This window comes from Peromyscus californicus, unplaced genomic scaffold, assembly GCF_007827085.1.
Source record: "Peromyscus californicus insignis strain IS unplaced genomic scaffold, ASM782708v3 Scaffold_8__1_contigs__length_139910024, whole genome shotgun sequence".
Lineage (NCBI taxonomy): Eukaryota > Metazoa > Chordata > Mammalia > Rodentia > Cricetidae > Peromyscus > Peromyscus californicus.
In genome coordinates this window covers 71,958,009-71,978,089 of record NW_026294606.1, presented here as the reverse complement: position 1 = coordinate 71,978,089, position 20,081 = coordinate 71,958,009, and the positions used below count along the sequence as shown (strand labels likewise).

The window sequence follows — 20,081 nt, the reverse complement described above, 5'->3', positions numbered from 1 at the left end:
TGTGCTCCATCCCCAGACTTGAGAGAATAGGCTTAAAGGTGCTTATATATTAAAGTTGCATGCATCCTTAGGCATTGTTTGCTTGGCTGTCAATAGACTGTATGGGAGTCAAAAGGAGAATCATTTGTTGTTGTTTCGGGTTAGTAAGAAAAGCTACTATTGCCTTTTACAGCTTTACAGTATGTCGGGTGCCACTTTCTTGTGATTTCCTGGGCCTGTGGAAGGTGATTAAGGCTCACAAACACATAAAAATTATAAAGATTATTTTAACACTTGGTGTGGACATTCTTCTTTAATTTAAAACGTGATACGGACATACAGAGGGAAACATCTTTCTTAAGAATTCTTCAACCAATGGAATGAGTGCTTGGTGAATGTTTTTATTTCATTTATAAGTTTTATTTAATTGAGGTAAATATGCTTGTATTTAGTCAGACCAAACTTTTTGCCTGGTAAGTGGGAATTGATCCTGTGGCTTTCTGAAAAATTTACAAGAATATTAAAATTCACTTTTCTAGATGGAATGGTCAAGTCACGTTTTCAATTTCTAAGGAAGGAAATTAGTTAAAACTGCCCCTCTACTCTTTCTTGTACTGTGTCCTCAGGGATGGAGAGGAATGTAGAAAGACAAATATATGTAGTCTCCACTCTTAACACACTTGTAAAGCCATCTGCAGGCCAGCTTTGCTCTCATCCTGGAATGTTTTGTTTCCTCTGCAGCTTCAGCCAGTGTTGATGCTGTTCTGTTCTCCTCAGACTCCCTTTCCGTGAGGAGTCATTAGAGTGTTCTTGGAGAATTGCCGTCATTGAACCCCGTGGGTCTTCTTCAGCTCACACAGGCAGAGCCCTTGTGTGGTGGCTTGCTGGTAGTGATGAAAAGCTTAACTTGAAAGGCATCGTAACAAATTTGCACACCATCACCACCACAGCAGGTGGCTTCCTTTTCATACTAGCTTTTGGCTTACCACGTGCACGAAATTTCAAGAGATTTCTTAGATTTCCATCCTTGATGAGCAGGAGACAGTGCTGTGTCTTTAGGTTACCTGGAGGAGATGCAGAGGAGACAGATGCTGAAGACAAGACCTCGGGGAAAGCAGACGGTGCATTGTCCTCTGCGTAAACCCTGGAAGACCTTTCAGGACAAGTATAGCTTGTTCTAGGGGCATGCTTGCAATGCCAGGGCCAGAGGAAGGTTACATTAAAAGCCTGCAGTTGGCTTATTGTCTTAACAAAAGAGCTTAGCCCTGAATGCCTCAGAAAAGGTCCACAAAGGTGGTTGATCTGTCATGACAGGAGAAAGTTTTAGATATTTCATAATAGCTAAGAGTACAGTTTCTTGTTCAAACTTTTAGAGATTTCCAAGTTTAAAATCCAGGGAACAGCCTAGACTTCATCTGGGTAGATTGCGCCCTAAATTCATGTTCATAGCAGATGGAGAAAGAGGCTGATATTAGGAACTAGGATTCTCTGTCATCTGATTCCCTGGTGAATTGGCCCATCTATTTTTGTAGTGATAGAATCTGTAGAATGATGTGTTTAGAAGAGGGGAGAGAAATATTTATGCTACACTCATGTGCAGGCAAGTACTCTTTTTCCTAAAGTAATTAATACAAACAGTAGCATTTTTGTTCTTTTGACAGTTTGCAAATGGGAGTATTTGTGACTAGAAGATATGTTAATTGCTGTGGCATGCTTTTTAAAAATTAATGAATCATTAAACTACGACAGTTGGGGTTTTTTCATGTTTAAAAACAGTTTGTTGCTTGTTATTTGTAAAGCACTTCAGCTTTATGCATCTGAGAAAAAGTTCAAAAGTACCCAGTTTTAGACTGGGGTGTAGCTCAGTGGTAGAGCATTTGCTGAGCATGCATAGAGTCTTGGTTTTGTTTGATCCCCATACCACATAACCACACCCACACAAACAAAGTTTGTTCTCAACCACACATCTACACTTTGCATCAAAATATAAAATAGGGGCTTGGGGTGTAGTTCAGCTGCTAGAGTGCCTGCCTAGCGTGCGTGAAGCTTAGGTCCAGCCCCCAGCACCACATAAAATCATGCGTGGTGATGTGTCCCAGTTCACTTTCTACTGCTGTGATAAAACACCATGACCAAAAGCAACTTGGGAGGTGGAGAGGGTTTATGTAGCTTATACTTCCATATCCCAGTCCACCATTAAGAGAAGTCAAGGCAGGAACTCAAGCAGGAACCTAGAGGCAGAAATGAAAGCAGAGGCCATGGAGAAAGGACTTTCTGGAAGACTTTTACTGGCTTGCTCAGCTACCTTTCCTCTATAACCACTCACTCAGAGGTGGCACCACCCACAGTGGACTGGGTCCTCCTACATCAATCATTAATCAAAAAAAAAAAAAAAAAAAAAAAAAACTGCCCCACAGATTTGCCTAGAGGCCAGTCCAATGGAGGCATATTCTCAAGTGAGGTGCTGTCTTCCTAGACGACTGTAGCTTATGTCAAGTTGACAAAATTAACAAAACCAAACCAAACTAACAAGCACAATGGTGCAAGTCTCTAATCCCAGCTCTTAGAAGGTAGCAGCAGGAGAAGCAGAGGTTCAAGGTCATCTTTGGCTGCCTGGAAAGCTCAAGAGAGCCTATGGAGAATATGAGACCCTGTTTCAAATAAATTAATTAAATTTTTATCTATAATAAGTTATTTTCTGTAGTCCACTATGACTTGTGTAGGTGTGGTAAAACCTAAGCTGAAAGATTTTTAGAATATCTCCTAAGAGTGGAATATCCTCAATGTTCAGCAATGCTTTCCTTCACAAAGGAAAGCTGTGTGAAGCTCGTCCTCTGCATGCCTGCCTTAGCCACAGCATTGTCTCGCTCAAGTACGGAAGCCGGGGAATGTGGTTTGCTAAACAGTTACTTCTTTTTTAGATAAAATTTGAGTTGCTTCTCAGTTTGCTTGCTTGCATTTTCCTTGGTGCATTTACACATGACTGAAATAATTTTAGGGTAAAGAATGTGACCAACCAGAAAAACATGACGAGCTCAGCATATCAAATAGGAACATTCATAGCTTAATTAATGTTTTTCAATAGAGTATGTTCTAGAAATTGAAGAAGAAACTATCATAGAATATAATGTGATTTATATACTAAAAGCTTACCTATATAATTGGGTATCTTTTTAAAATTAACTCTCCCCCCCTGTGTGTGTGTGTGTGTGTGTGTGTGTGTGTGTGTGTGTTGCTAGAAATGGACACCCAGGACATCATACGTGCTGAGTGTGTGCTACCACTGAGCTTCACCCCTTGAAATACATTTCTATCTCAGCCCTTAGGTTTTTAAAACTCCTTGAATCGCTGCTCACACAAGCCCACAGAAGGAGAGTGTACTAGACATTTGCTTCACTTTACAATGTCATGGGAATGGCTCTGTATATGTGGCCCCAACTTCAGGACTCAAAGGTCTTGGTGGAAAGGATGTAGGCGGCCTTTTCAGACTATGGAGTTGGGTACAGGGCTGGTCAGAAGGAATCTGACTCTACCTTTTCTTCTCACTGCATGAGAAGCACTGTTTTCCTTCTGTGCAGTTTCTCAGCCATTACTGCTTGGTGAGAACCATCCTACTTCATGTTAACAGGGAAAAAACAGCCTTGGGGGAAAGGTTTTGACACTATTTTAAAAGGTGACGTTGCCCTGACCACAAGCCGGTGTGAAAGGATGGGCTCTCTGTCCCCAGTGTGCTGACTCCATGCCCAGAAAAAGACTGTATTATAAAGATCTGGGAGCCCTTTATTCTCGGAAGCCCATCGCCAGATTTTCTGTTTTCTGCCCAGGGGTAGATGGGTAAAGAGATGTGAAAATTCTTAGAACAATGGATTGCAAGATTTTTTAATCCATGCAGCTCTGTGTGTGATCCGAGCATACTAAAATGTAGGCTGAGTTGTATTTTTATATAAATGCTAATATATAATCTATAGCCTACTTGCAAACTTGAGAAGTCCAATTAAATATTTAAATAATTTGAACACTACAAAAACCTGTAGCTTTTGTTAGAGATTTTTTTCTTCCTTTCTTTATAGTGCAAGTACTAATTGTTATATAGTGCAAGTACTATAAAACTGTGACCTAATCATGAGTTTCTTGAGGCTCAGCTCTGAGTTCTGTGCACTTTGCTTCTTAGCTTTAATCGCTTTGTTATTGAAAATTACACCTCACAAAAATACATAAACCCAGATAATGATGAAACGCTACTACTGCCTGTATTTGGCAAATTATTACGTTCTCTCTTATCATCCCAGGCCAGCTGTACCGAGGCTTTATTTTGTTGTCTTTCAAATGGTAGAATTTTATTTTCCTGAAGACTTCAGAATTGGCCAGGAGGTTTGTGTGTCTTCGAAAGTCCAACCGATATGTTCTGAACCAGTTAATAAATGGATCCACACTCTCTGACCACATTTCTTGTGGACTAAATAGAATGTTCTGAAGGGAGTTTTTGAATGTGGATGTAAGAGTTTTCATAGGTGGCCCAAGTGAAATTATTTGTTTGTTGTTTTGGCAAGCTGGCAAAGTAGAAACTTAACAAATACCTGCTTTCTCTTGAAAAGGTGTTTTTTCCGACTTACTGTGGAGTCTCACCTTTCCCCAGAAAGGAAGTGTAAGGTGTGTTTATGGGGTTTTTGCTTGTAGGTAGCATTCTGCTGAGCAGCACCTTTGAGGACGGGCAAGTTTCCCCAGTGTCTACAGGAAGCGGGTGACTCATCCCCTAAATTCTACAGGGTTGAGGGCCTGTGCTCCACTCTCCTGAACCACACAGTCATTCTTCAAATGTAGCCATCAGCAGTGCCAGGCCAGGGTATCGCTAGAGTCAGCTTTACTTTGGTGCAGCTAGGAGGCAAGCTTCTCCCATCTGTATAATTTATTCTATTTTTAAAATCTTGAAATATTGACCCTGCCCTGAGGGCATCTGCCGACAGTAGGTATTAGCTGATAGAGGGATCCATGCCAATTTGGTCTCTGTAGTACGAATCCTAATTGGTCTTAATAATAAAAATCCGAAGCCAGATATCAGGGTAAATGCTGAAAAATCAGAAGGGCAGAGCTGCCAGCGGCTGGAGTTCTTACCTCTACCAAATCCTCAGCCTGAAAGAGACTGAGCTCCTGTCTCCTCCTGCCTTATATTCCTTTCTCCACCCAGCTGGATGCTTCCTGTCTCAACCTCCCTAGTGCTGGGATTAAAGGCGTGTGTACCTCCCAAGTACTGGGATCAAAGGCATGAGATCCCAAGTGCTGGGATTAAAGATGTGTGTCACCACTGCCTGGCTTCTATGGCTAATGCGTGGCTTAGCTCCAGGCAAGCTTTGTTAGATCACAAAATATCACCCCAGGTCTCACATTGATTTTTTGAGTACCTTTAGCTGATCCTACCCGAGTAGGAGGACAGAGCGTTTCTCTAGTGTTGTACAAGGATTGTAGTGTTTGTTGGTGTGTTTGTTTGTTTGGACTTTTGCTGTTAATGGCACCTTGCATGAAGCATATGTACATTGATCAAGAAATGTAGTAAAGTTTGGCAGAGCACTAAACTTGGAAGCTTAGTGCCACATGAAGTACATCATTTAAAGTCCTATAGTCACCGTCTTTAGTCCCTCAATGTCCATGCCTTCCACTAAGCCTCAAGATACAGTGGGCATTTAGGAGAGGGTTATCATTAGCAAATATAGTTGAGAACCCAAGTCTTTCTATTCGTTCCAGTTGTTCTGAACAACACTTCTTTTAGCACTTGGACTGACTGATGGGTGGGGCCCGTCCCCACATGTCCATGCTTACTCAGGTTTTAGTAGTAGCTTGGGTCTGAGGTTTCTTTGCAGTCAGCCTTTCAAACCCTTGCTTGCTTTGTGGGTGTTTTGTTTCACTCAGCTAGATGGGTACAAGTGTGAATCTGAGGACCTGGGCACTCAGAAACTCCGATGCAATGCATTTGATAAAAAACAGTGCACAGAACACAGGCTTGCTACCTTAGGCTACATACACTCATCAGAAAAAAAGTCAGCCTTCTGACAGCTTGTTCATAGTAGTTCATCTTCCAGACTGAGGCTCTGCAGGCCAGTGGGTGAGTTCTGGGTGTGTGAAAGGTAATGCCTATTGGTGGGTGGCGAGCAAGGCAGCCTTTGTAATATTGCCGATGGTGAAGGTTCCCCCCCACACACCTCTGGGACTTTTTTTTCCAGAGGGGAGTGCTCCAGTGTCCCCAGGGGAGTGGCCTGGACTGCAGGTGTGCCTGTAGCAAGGCCAAGGGTGGAGGCACAGTCCTGGGAATTGGAGTACAGGTTCTGTTTACTCCTGGGCCAGCTTGGTACCTGACTCTTAAACCCAGAGCCTCCTGGGAACTGGTCTCAATAAATCAGCCCTTGTCTCTGCTTCTGGGATCCCAGCTATGGAGACTTGGTAACAGCCCAGCCATCCAAGTCAGTGTGTGTTTATACGGCAGTTGCCTGTCTTTGGTCAACTAAGGATCCTTAGCTGACTTCCTGCCTTTAAAGACTCTCTGCAGATTTCTCTTCTGCTGTCGGTTTGTGCCATGTCTTTGTCGTGGGTCTGGGTTTGTTGTTGTTTTCTGTTTTGTTTTGTGTTTCATCCCTCACTTCCTCTTCTGTCATTCCAGTGGAGTTTCTGGAAGGGAAAAGAAAAATGCAGTCAATTCAACTCCACGCAGTCCAGGAAAGCACCATTGCCAGCATAATGGTAGCCTTCCTCATATTGTTCTGTAGAGCAGATCTGGGGTGGTGAAGCTGGCTGCCCTTCTGCTCTGTGCTTGGAAAGGAAAACAGAAGTCTAGCCTAAGAGACCAGGAATCCAGCACTTCCTCTCTGGAATAATCTTAACACAGGTCCAATAGGAAAATCTCTTAAAAATCCCTCTCTGAAAAAAACAAATCAAAATAAAACAAAACGCCAAACTGTGCAAACCGAATCCTTCCCTGTCACCCGCAAGTTTTACTAATGATGTATGTGTGATTGGCATGCTAAAAATACATGGCTGTCTTGCATTGCTCACTTTTTCAGCAAATATATTTGGCTAAGATGCTAACGGGACCAGTGTGTGACAGGCCACTTAATCTTCTGCATGGCCAGTTCTATATGGCCATCTTCTGCATGGCACTCCATTCCCAGAGGACTGTGAGAGTTAGGAACCCCTGTCAGAATGACTGTCTGCACCCCATTGTCCAATCCCATCTTCACAGGGCACATGGTTTGAGAGTATCCTCATTATAAGATGAATTTAGAGGAAATAGTACATTATGTGAGTATATTAGATACTGATTAAAAAGAAACATACGTTCCTTTGAAACTTTCCAGGTTCATTTCTTAGAGTCTGGATAATTGCTGGCATTCCTGTCACCCAGAGGAACGGAGTTTCTGTACATTGACACCCACCAAGTGTTCCACTGTTGTGTTTGGACATCTTCAGTTGCAAGCAGCAGAAACCTCCCTTTCACTTAAGGGATTATTAGTCTGTTAACCCCTTTTCTGGTCACTGTGGCTGTGATGTTGGTTCAGGTCTTCAGAAAGTTTGCTTTGTCTCTGCAATAGGATTGGGGACAGAAATGGCCACACCCTTCAAAGTCCCAACCTAGTGTCCTACATCCCACATCCCAGAGGGTTCCCACAGTCTCCCAACACAGTGCCACCAGCTGGGAACCGGGAGTTCAGACACCTGAGCCTGCAGAACACACGGCAGATTTCACTTCTCTATCCAAAGCAATGGTTCTCACCCTTCCTCGTGCTGCGGCCCTTTGATACTACTGTTCCTCACGTTGTGGTGACCCCCAGCCATAAAATCATTTCATCATAACTATAATTTTGTGACTGCTATGAATCGTAATGTAAATATCTGATACGCAGGATATCTGATAGGTGATCCCCAAAGGGGTTGAGACCCACAGTTTGAGAACTGCAGATCTAGTAGAATGGTGGAGGATTTAAATGATTTTGAATCATTTTCACATGGTTCTTGTTCTTTTTTGGGGGTTCCACCCAGTGCCCTTTGAGAGGCAGCTTGTTGAACAAGGCTGAAGATGTGGTATGCCATCGGCAGGTGTGTGGTCTTGGCTTCCTCAGATGACCCCTACTGGACCAACCTGGAGCTCAAAGAGATCAAGCAATTAGGGGGAAGAATCTGTGAAAAACCGGTTTTCTGATTCATTTGTATTTGGGGGACTGCTTCAGCAAGGTGAGGTACTGGAGTCCTGTGGCGTCTGAAAGGCTGAGCAGTAATCCAGTCAGAAGACAAGGGGTTAATGGGAACTGTGCCCAACAAGGGGTACATCCCTGCAGCTACTCACATCAGGGACAGGAGGCCAGGCACATGCCATATTCCAAAAGAAGCCAGAAATCCAGATTTGTGTGTAAAATTTCTGAAGTCTGATAAAGATAGGTAATAAACTCAAGTACTTTCTAAATCACCGAGCCAAAAAGCACGTCATTTGACATCTCTTCTCCAACTCATTTTTGAAAGCATCATGTGAGATCAAGGCATCTGCGCTGAACAAAGGGTTAGGACCAGTTCCCAGATCTCAGTCCTGGGTCTCCAGGCTCCAAGCTGGGAGCCTTCGGAATGGTCTGCTTTGTAACACTTGCTCTCACTGGCGGCGGCGGCCTTAGTTGTTTTTTTTTTTTTTGTCCCCCCCCCCCCCCCATGCCTCTGTAATAACTTATAGATTTCTGGCCTTCATACAGCAGTTTAATGTTGGATTCTGTGTTTTATGGGTGGTAAATTTTAGCACGAAATCATTCTTTGGGTGAAGTTGGTAGTGGGCCAGCCAGTGAGCCTGTCCATCAGAACTCTATTCGGGATGGTCCTGGGGAGAAGACTCAGTTGATAAGGCGCTTGCCTCACAAACATAAAGACCTGAGTCCATTTCCCAGAACTCACATTAAAAAAACGAGTGCACATTTCTACTCCCTGTCCTGGGGGAGGAGGGGACAGGCAGAACCCTGGGGCTTACTCCGTCAGCCTAGCCTACTTGACAAGGTCCAGGTCATTGGAAGACCCTTTCCCAAAAAACAAAGGCTCCTAGGGACTGACATGTAAGGTTGACTTGACGCGCGCGCACACACACACACACACACACACACACACACACACACACACACACACACACGAACTCACGGACACGGAGTGGGCAGGTAAGGAGAAGACTGTTGATGGTAGAGCTCTCGGGCATTATGTTGCTAGATGGTAGAATTTGTGTTTGCCATATAAATTCAGGTTGGATTCTAAGCCAGAGTTTAAATACTGCTGCTGACATATATTTCATTTTAATCAAGTAGCCACTGTTCAGAAGATTGACTTCGTCGTTCTTATTCAAGAGAAAATTCCCCCTTAAGTGATTAATTTAGTTTTGGAGTTTGCAGGTGAAGGGGATAAACTCTTTGTGTCTTTGCTTATATTGCAGCTTTGCTATCAGAACAATTTCATTTGCCCTGTCAAAATGAAACATTTATTTGCTAGATATTGGAAGGTAGCTCACACTTGGATTCTGTCATCTGTCTGATCTACAAACACAGAAATGTTAGCTTTTCCAGAATGCCTTCAGAAAATGAATATTGATGGAGCAGCTGTAGAAAATTGACCTCTCGCCCTCTGACAAATAAAAATACAGTTCGCAAACATCTTCAGCAGCCTGTTTTTCCTACCTCTGTAATTGACTCTAATGTGCTCTGCCTGCCCCATGGAAACCTCAGAACTTTCAAATTGCCATTTAATTTGCAGTGTCAGCTCTAATGAGAGCCACTCCAGCCCAAGTGTGGGCCACAGGCTTGTGTCGGGGACCTCAGAGTTGGAAAGTTCTTCATTGTTTCAACCTGTATCCGTGACAAGATTGTAAAACGTATTTACAAATGATAATGCAAATTATTGAAGGCCTGTTTTTCCCTTGCATGGAGCTTATCAATTACAAATAGGTATTAAATTGATACTAAAAATCTGATTTTAAAAATTTAGGTAATTCTCCCCAAACTTAAGTTAGTAGGAAAAATAGAAGAGAAAATCTTGTTCTTCTTTTCTCTTCCTTTTCCTTTTGCTTTATTCTGCTATACTCTATTGTCCCTTGTTTTTTGTTGTTGAGACACGATCCGTCTGTGCTGCCCAAGTTCGTTTCAAACTGCTGGGTTCTGGCCATTGAAGATCATTGTAACCTTCGAAGCTGTACGTCTCTCTGGTCTCTTCTCATCAAGCCCTCTGCTCTGACACCCAGTCAAGTGTGTAGGTGGCTCAGAAGAGCTGGGGGTGGGGAATCTTGATGGTGTTTCTGATTCACACGGGGGAAAATATTTTCTTAGAAATGCAGCCGGGGTCTTTTTGGTGTCTTTTGGAGAGAATCAGTGAAAGTTCCCATTTGTGTGTGTGTGTGTGGGCCCCTCTGGTGTGGGAGTGAGTAGAAGAAGCCAGAACTTACAATTCCTGCCATACCATGTAAATACTGTTTTCATTCATTTCCTTCGTGGAATGAACCTCAAGGCAGCAAAAAATGCTTAAAGTAAAGGATCTGGCAGGAAAATCTTGGTGAGCTTTATCCAACAGCCTCACAGGAGTTTCTTAGGATGCGAATGGTAAGGGGAAAGTGTTTATTTTCAAATAGTGCTAATAGAAGGGGGCATTTTTTTTTTATAGTGACAAGGAACTCATCGCATTGTTTATTGTGAAGTGAGAATCGTTCTGTGAAAGGCAGAAGCAATCAAAAACCCAGTGTAGAAAATCTGGTATGGCACACTTGTGATTAGATTTCCCTGAGAAATCAATTAGTGGTAACCCAGCATTCTAAATAACCATGCTGAGTTATGCCTGGTAGTTCTTTCTCCTGCTGGCTCCGTGTTGATCTTGAATCCTTGGTGCTTGTTCTGCCTCGGTGGTCCACCCCAGCTCTCTGCTTTCTATGATTGAACTGTGTCTTAAAGTGGGCACTCAGTTTGCTTGTCTTGAGATTGGGAGGATGAAGAGATGGACATCTCTGGGTCCTTCCCATTCTCCTGTTGGCACCCCACATCCTGCCCCAATCATAGGTAGACTTGGCTGCCCCCAGACAACTGCTTCCCCAGGAAGCTCTGACCGTAGTCCACAGCTGCTCACACTGGATTCCTGCCTTAATTCAGTGAGTCATGATTTCTAGAGAAGTGTTTTTATTAAAAACATCAGATTAAATGTTTCAGTGTCTCTCCTACATGAGAGGGATTTTGAGGTATTGATCCTTTTTTCTTGGTTGAATTAAAACCATTTACTAGGCAGGCGAGGTGGTGCACCCCTTTAATCCCAGAGGCAGGTAGATCTGTGAGTTCAAGGACAGCCTGATCTATGTAGCGAGTTCTAGGCCATCGGGGCTACATAGTGAGACCCTGTCTAAAAACAAACAAGCAGAAACATTAATAAAAGCCAAAAACATTTGCCAATTATCTATTATCTATTAGTCTGCAAACATGGTGTTTTGGGTGAATGTATCCAAATTAATTATCATAAATAATGCCTTACTATTTATGAATATATCCTTTGCTTGACTTAAAAAGTATATATTAAGTGTATTTTTTTTCTTAATGCCTCCTTATAAAACAGCTTTGCTGTGGGATGTCCTGTATGTTGTGCATAAATAAAACACTGATTGGCCAGTAGCCAGGCAGGAAGTATAGGATAGGAGGTACAAACAGAGGAGAGGCTGGGAGGTGGAAGTCTGGAGGAGACGCCAGCCTGCCGTCCAGAGAGCATCATGGAAAGGCAGCAGGTAAAGCCACGGAACACGTGGCGACATATAAATTAACAGAAATGGGCTGAGTATACAAGTAGGAGCTAGTCAGTGGTAGGCCTCAGCTAATGGCCAAGCAGTTTAATTAATATAAGATTCTGAGTGATTATTTTATAAGTGGTTGTGGGGTCCGTGGTGCTGGGCAGGACTGGAGAAAACTGCAGCTACACAGCTTTGTAGGGACACCTTTATGTGCCTTAATTTTAGAACCATTACCAATTGAATTGAGACTTTGTCTGTTTCTTGTCCAGAATATGTTTACTGGTCCCAATTTTTACAGCTTAATTGCTTGCTTGAAGTGTGGATTTATAGACAGGAATGGGATCACTTCAGTCCTCTGACTCACAGAAAATAACAAGCCCGTGTGTTATGTGTTGATGCTAATTTGCACATAATAGAAATTGGGACATTTTGCTGACAAGAGAAGTCAAGATACCTTTTCTAAGTAGAACTGTCTGTTAGGAAAAGTCCACGAAATGCTACTGTGCTTCCTGTTAACCATGGTTTGTCCATGCAGGAAAACTCTGATAATTGTCTGTAGTAAATAATTGCAATGGAAATAAATTTTGCATCCTTCAGTGATAACTGTTTATGATTCATTCAGATTTGAATGCAGACTGAGTGACAAGCAGGGGGATGATAACTGCTTGTTGAGTGACAAATCCCAATTTAGATTGTGTGGTTAAAACTCGGCTGATCTAATTATAGACTACGGTACATATTCAATTAAACGTGCATTTTCTATTGATTTATTATTTTTTTTAAAAAGAATTCTTTAGAAGTTTTTAACACAACAGAGGCATAAATTTTAGATAAGCTTTTAATGGCTCCTTACCGTGAACTCTCAACCTCTAGGCTGGCAGGAATCAAAAAAGATCCTGAGTTTGGGAAATCTAGCCAGACTGCTGGAGTCTTGACTACATGGGCTGGATTCCAGGTACAGCCTGCCCAGTTAATCGCTAGCGGCTAATCTCACTAAACCTGAATTTCCTTATCTGGGAAATGGGAATAATGATAGTACCTACACTCCTGAGTTATAAATATCAGATAAGACACTATGTCCAGAAACGTCACTGTGGTGTTTGGCAGCTGTCTGGCATTAGCTGTGACATTGATGCCAGGTATTAAAGTGAGTTCAGACAGAGCTGAGCTGAGACAAGCCATCTCCCTGGTCCCTTCTCCATCGCCGTGCTGTGCCAGCTCCCCTCTGTCCTCCCCCTTCCTTAACTCTTGAACGATGAAACGGTCAGGTCATTCGGGCACTTGGTACTAATCAGCATTTGTACCAACCCTCCCCACCCTGCCGGAGCCACCGCCTTCTATTGATGTCAACAACAGAGCTCCTTTCTTTCCCGTCAGATGTGAGGCCTGGCTACTGTCCGTCTCTGTGCCCAGTGGCTCGGCAGAGGGGCCAGTGCTGAGCAGCACCTGTGGTTTGGGGGTGACTGGCACGGCATAAACAGAACCATGAAGTCCTTCACAGGGTACAGAGGGACCCAGGCAGTGGCCTCTCTACATGGATGTGTGTCTGATACACTTAGAAGATTCTGAGCTGTGTAAGGTGGTGAATAGAACTGTCTGGCGGCCATTGAGCACTCACAAGTCTGAAAGTGGTACTGCCTTTCTGTTCTAAGAGGTCATTAAATATTTGCAACCCTATAAAATGTCCCTGAATAATATAACCGGTGCTCTCCGTTTGTTTGACTCCACTCTTATCTCCATAAATGAAAACTATTTGGATTTTATAACATGTGCATATTCCTAAGGGGTTGGGGGCTTTCAGTATAGCATTGGTTAACATAAGTATTTTTGTGTTCTTCTGTGAATATTATATGGCCTACATAAATATGTGTGTATTCTCAACTTAAATATCTATAAAGACAGAAATTCTTTTTTTAAATACTGATAAGGGCTGAGTGTGTAGTTCAGTGGTAGAGCACTTACCTAAAATGCATAAGGCCCTGGGCTCCATCCTAGCACCTAATAAATAATAATAATAATAATAATAATAATAATAATAATAATAATAAAAACCAAACCATTGTCAGTTTTATTTCCAGTTTTGGGATGGGCCACATGGAATCACTGGACTAAAGCCGGATGCTAAATCAATACATTTTAAAACTTTAAAACCCACTGTTCAGAAATCTGCAAGCTCAGAGTTAGGAGCCCCACATGAGGTACAGAAGTAAGCAGCGAGGGTTGGTTGGACCTCGTTTGAGATGGGAGCTTGTTGTCATTGCCCATATTGTATTGCACTGTGATTTTGAACTAGAAGCAAACATCTTTCAGAGTTTGTGTAATGGCAGGGTCATAGACTGAGGGGAGTAAAGTCCCCCAGGAAGTTGAATGAACTTTCAATTTTAGTGCTGAAGTTAATACATTTCAGTAAAGCTAATGAATGACAGCTTACCTTACCCACCAAAATGAAGCATTCCTACACAAAAATACAGACACTCAAGAGACGCTGTTGGAAACACACTCACTGCTAATTAACAGCTGCTCCTGAGCGGCAGCTCCTCTGTTCACTGTTTGTTCGTGGGTGGTTAATTCACTTGACCCAGGCGTTTGAAAGAGTAACTTGACAGGGGAAGGAGATAGGAAAGAGAAAGCTACTGTGAAGAAAGACAGAGCGGAAGAAAGATAAAGTGGCCCGGAAATACCTACTTTGACTCTGTATCAACCTGTTCCTCAGTTATGAAGGGAGACGGTGAGCTAAGGAGACGGCTTGGTCTGTAAAGTGCCTGCTGTAACAAGCACCAGGACCCAAGCTCGGATCCCCAGGTTCCCCAGGATCCCCAGCACCCACATAAAAAGTCAAGGGTGCTGTGTGCCCCTGAAAAACCACAGCAGTGGGGGTGGTGGATTCAGACGGGTCCCTGAAGTTCATTGCAGCCAGTCTACCCAAATGAATGCTCTTCCTGTTCAGAGAGAGGCCCTATCTACACACACACACACACACACACACACACACACACACACACACACACACACACACAGAGCTACTTGAAGAAGACGTTGAATGTCAACCTTGGGCCTCCATACCCATATATATATGCACACACCTGCAGCAAACCCAGCGCATACCTAAATAAATGCATATGCACCAAAATTACATACTCATGGCTCCCTGTCCCTGCAGCGTGACCTCAGCTTCAGGCCCTCCAAGAAGCCTTTTACCTCACCCCAGCTCTGAGTTCCCAGAACATTCATTGATTAGACTCAAGCATTTCTTTTAGCTGCCTCAGACTTGAGTCTTGGGTTCAAATGCCCTGCCCATCGACTCTAGTAGGAATTCCTACGTGAGGGATTGTGTGACATCGACTTCTCGTTTCTGAGTGGTGGTCCTCTCCATGTTCTACCTTCTGTGCCGACACTTTCCAGCCCCTTCTTTTCTCTTTAAGCCCCTGAGCCACCAACTGCCATCAGCTTTGCCTAAGAAAGTGTTGGAACCAGCATCAGGCTCCCCTGCTGATCGCCTTCACCAAGTCCTGTGGGCTGGACATCCCTCAGGAAGGATGGTGTCCTGAAATCGTATCACTTTCTTTTCTTTCTTTCTTTCTTTCTTTCTTTCTTTCTTTCTTTCTTTCTTTCTTTCTTTCTTTCTTTCTTTCTTCTTTCTTTCTTTCTTTCTTCTTTCTTTCTTTCTTTCTTTCTTTCTTTCTTTTTCTTTCTTTCTTTCTTTCTTTCTTTCTTTCTTTCTTTCTTTCTTCTTCTTCTTCTTTCTTTCTTTCTTTCTTTCTTTCTTCTTTCTTCTTTCTTTCTTTCTTTCTTTCTTTCTTTCTTTCTTTCTTTCTTTCTTTCTTTCTTTCTTTTTTTTGAGACAGGGTTTCTCGGTGTAGTTTTGGTTTCTGTCCTGGATCTCACTCTGTAGACCAGGCTGGCCTCAGACTCACAGAGATCTGCCTGGCTCTGCCTCCCGAGTACTGGCATTAAAGGCATGCGCTGCTGCCACCACCCGGCCATTATCGCTTTCTAAGAAACCAGCAGTGCATTAAAATCCCTGCCCTAGCAAGAAACTTGCTGCTTGTTTACTTGGTTTTGTTTTTGCTTTTGGGAACCAAGAACACTTCAGAGTGCCTTCCATTCTACAGAAAGTACAGACGTTTGAAGTGTTTTTATTGATATCAGCAAGGGAGAAAATAACATGGGGATCAAGTGCAAAAACAACCAAGAAAAAAAGTCAGGTTTGGCGCAGTCACAGGTCAGCTCCACCCCGGCACTTCCTGTGGTGCAAAGGAAACAGGATTCTGTGTTCTTTGTTCTTCCCTTGAGAGAGTTAGACTGTGTAGCCCAGGCTAGCCATCTTCTTTTTCCAGACTCCCAAGTGCTCAGACCAGAAGTGTCCACATCTGACTCTGCCTTTGCTCCTAGCCCCTCGATGACCTTGTCATTCTTGTGTGACCCCATGAAGCTGTCTGCTAACTTCCTCAGTGAAGCTTTTACCTGTCATGGCCAAGCCCCATCCCAACATTTAGGTTTACGCCCAATTCCTATAAGAAAAGAACATGTGGATGTCAGCGCCATTCTTTGGGTGCTCCGGTATATAAATGCTGTCTGTTAATTCAACAAATACTTACCTCACAGATTTAAAACCCCTCTTTCTCAGATAACACTTTGTTCACAGAGGAAGTTGTCCTAGAAATGGGGTCAGGGAAGTTCTGAGTTGAGTGTCTGGAAGGGAGGAGGGAGACAGATGAGGATGATGCATCCCTGAGGGACAAATAGCCTTTAGGTCTGGCTCCCATGTTCTTCCTGTGGGAGCTGGGGGGAGTGAGGACCAGTGAGGGAGGGAGGACCAGTGAGGGAGGAGCGAGGACCAGGGAGGGACGAGCGAGGACCAGGGAGGAGTGAGGACCAGGGAGGGAGTAAGGACGGCAGGAGGAAAGAGTTCATGATGGGAAGCAGAGGGTGGGCAGAATTCCTGTGTTCACTGAGTTTCTCTGCTAGCACACGGCAACGTCAAGACGTCCTTACCAGCCTGGTAATAACCGATGCTGTTTATTTTGTATTTTTCTAGATCAATGAACTGAGCCATGTTCAAATCCCTGTCATGTTGATGCCTGATGACTTCAAAGCCTACTCAAAGATAAAGGTGGACAATCACCTTTTTAACAAGTAAGTACCAGTCAGCCTCTCCGGAGACTACCATGGCTGTGTAGAATAGGACTTTTTGCGACTTTCTGTAATCACATAATTTTTTCAATGGGTGGGAGGAAAGTTTTGCTGATGAAGTTAATCCTGTGATAAACATAGCCATCTGTCATATTCAGAGAAGTAACAGCAGGCCCTCTGGGATAATATCCCTTTGCCATATGGCATATTGTTCCCTGTGAGTATCTTATACATTAGAAGTGATATCCTCATTACTATTTAAATTTTTGGAGCTGTAAATTACTTGGATTGTTTGAGCCGTTATGGACTTCTGCTCTCGTACACAAAACTTAGAAAACAGTGGCTTTATGAATAGAAAAGACTACATTCTAAAACAGTAAATAGTTGTGTTATCCTAAGATATAACTGGATATCATGTTTGGGTGTTGCTAATGTTCATCATGTAACTGGGGTACCTTTGATGTCATTATGGAAAGTCGATGACATATTAGGTAGTTCATCCAAAAGCTAAAGATGCAACATGGCCCTTCCCTCAAAGGTCTCACAGCCAGGACGGTAGCTGGAAACTGACACATACACAAATTGCTGTCATTCCTATACAAAGAATAGTAATAGCGGGGTGTACACAGTTTGTATGTGTTGTTCTGTGAGAGCATGAAGGAGAGGCAGTTCTGTGTGAGTGAGGAGAGCCCGAGACGAGCCTCCCATATCAGGGCAGGTGTAAGATTTCTTTCCTCCTTTGCTCTTTGTTGTAGTATTAGGAATTGAACCCAGGGACTCACACGTGCTAGGTGAGTGCTCTGCCACTGAGCTATGCCCCAGCCCTTCACACAGGGTCTTAACCAGGCTGTCGTTCCGTTGTGAGCATATGAGTTCCTTTCTCCCCATAATACTGTTTAGAGGTTGAGTGTTCATGAGTGTGTAAAGTGAGAACATGGCTGCTCAGAGGTATGGCTGAGGGGAAGGTTTTCATTGTAGCTGTGAGGGAGAAGACGGCCAGAGGCATCTGGAAGAGTCTAGAGCAGGGAGAGAATTGGGCCATTGAGGAGAGAGAGGGAGGAAAGAGACAGAGAGGCAAAAGAGGACCAAGAGAGAGGGGTCAGGAGAGCGCGTGGCCAAAATGGCGGGATTATGTGGAAATGGAAAACTGGGGAAGGAAAGTCCATGAGCTGGAGAAGTTTAGGGTAGGGGTGGAGTGAGAAGAGATGAGAGGAGCCACCAGTACCATACCATACCATACCGAGTGAGCCTGGAGGCCAGTGTGGGCTTTGGTATGCTAATAAGCAGCACAGTTAGCCATTTGTCCTGAGTTTCTTTTGGACCTGACTGTGAGGAAATATTCTCAGAGTGAATCTGGAATGTGGGTCTTGGGTGTGAGGCAAGCCTTGTTTACAGCTGCTTCCTCAGTAAGATGGGCACGGCCTGCCCTTTCTCACTGCCATCTTGTCTGCTCTTCTTTTACTACATCCTTCCATCCTGCCCATCCCCACCCATCCCCCTTCTCCTTAGAGAGCGGTTGGTGTGTGCAGTCAGGATGACGGGGTCACACAGTCCCAGTGTGAGACAGTGTTTTCAGTCTGTCCCCTCTGTCAGTCAGATTTCGTTGGCTTGCACCCGGTTCTGTAGAATCCATCTGTGCCTGCTGTGGGCAGTGAACTCTGGCCACCTCACCGCTACACACAGATCCAGGTGGGTCATTGTGAAGCCTGCTCACCTCCCGTCTGTCTGAGCCTCATTCCGCAATGTGACCGTTGCAGGGAAAACATGCCGAGCCATTTCAAATTTAAGGAATACTGCCCAATGGTCTTCCGGAATCTTCGGGAGAGGTTCGGAATCGACGACCAAGATTTCCAGGTGAGCTGCTTTTGTGATATGGGATTGCTATCAGATATCAGATAGGGGTCATGTTTCGTCCTTACGAGTATACTATGCATGCGCAGTTTTAGTGTTCTTTCTGAAGTTAGGCATTCTCAAAGTTAAGGGCTTTGCATGGTTTGATTTCAGTGAAATGTCTATAGGAAAAGGCATGGATTTTCTGTGGAAGGAGACAGAGCACTTGAGAGTTCTGTCAACACTGTCACTTCTTCTAGATACAAGTTTCTGTCAGTCATACTGCCTTCTGCTCTCTAGGGTCAGGTGTGTCGTGAGCCCCTGCAAAGTGTGTATGTGTGTGTGTTAAATTCATGTTTTTCTATTTTGGCAGAGGACACTTGGGAATCTCTGGGATTGTGTTCTTGCTAATTTGCTGGGTTGCAAGTCGGCAGACTCTGTCTCCTGCCATGGCATTCTCGTCAGGCTGTGCTTTGTGTCTCACAGTGCTGTGTTGTAGAGTGGCCACAGTCCTCTCACCACCTGTAGGAACCTCCCAGCCTGCCAACTCTCCATGTGCCCTCCTTTTCACTTACTACGAAGTAACAGGCTCTCGCTTCTGTCCCTGCACCTGCATGGTCTCAATTTTGACTTTGAAATGTGATAGAATATTTTAAATAACTGCTGCTACCTGATCCGTTTCCTAAAAGAAGGCCTGCTGCTTTATACTTTTCTGTTGCTGTGATAAGATACCATGTCCAGGGTAATTATATATATATATATAAAAGAAAATGTTAAATGTTTATTTGGGGCTTACAGTTTCAGAAGGTGAGTCCATGACCATCATGGTGGGGAGCATGGCGGCAGGCAGGCACGTGTGGTGCTGGAGCAGGGGCTGAGAGATCACATCTTGAGACACAAGCATGAAGCCAAGGGAGCTAACTGGAAATGGAATGGGCTTTTGAAACCTCAAAGCCCAACACTCTAGACACGCCTCCTCCTGATCTTTCTCAAACAGTTCCACCAACTTCAACCAAATATTCAAATACATGAGCCTGTGGGGGCCATTCTCATTTCAAACCACTACATCTGCCATTGCCTCCCCGGCCTTCACATGGACAGCAGAGCCACAAGTACTAAGGGTTTTTGTTTGTTTGTTTTAGGGCAGAAATCTAAGTTCTAACCTGTTTCAAGCCTTCTCAAATGAATAAACACTTTCTCTAACTTGCCCTAAATTTAAAACCTGCATCAAGTGCCACCTTGTCACCCCAGGTAACCTTACGAGGGCAGCATTGGCACAGCTTGCTCTGTGGTTTCTCCTGAATGCAGTCATGCAGGCAAGCTGCGCCTGCCTAACCTACCTTCCTAAACATTAGGCTCTCACGCCCCACCCACCTTT

At 43.8% G+C, this 20,081-nt stretch overlaps 1 protein-coding gene across 3 annotated transcripts in view; it reads left to right on the top strand.

Annotated features, from left to right (window-relative positions):
- Positions 1-20,081, top strand: part of Pip4k2a (phosphatidylinositol-5-phosphate 4-kinase type 2 alpha) — a 175,431-nt gene that overhangs the window by 86,502 nt on the left and 68,848 nt on the right. For 2 of the 3 annotated variants that reach the window (XM_052727237.1, XM_052727236.1), the window contains exons 2-3: positions 16,779-16,876; positions 18,631-18,727. In XM_052727237.1, the coding sequence (XP_052583197.1) occupies positions 16,779-16,876; positions 18,631-18,727 (195 nt within the window). Of the gene's footprint in view, positions 1-16,778; positions 16,877-18,630; positions 18,728-20,081 lie in introns of those variants that run through there. The other variant, XM_052727238.1, reaches the window with a different exon arrangement.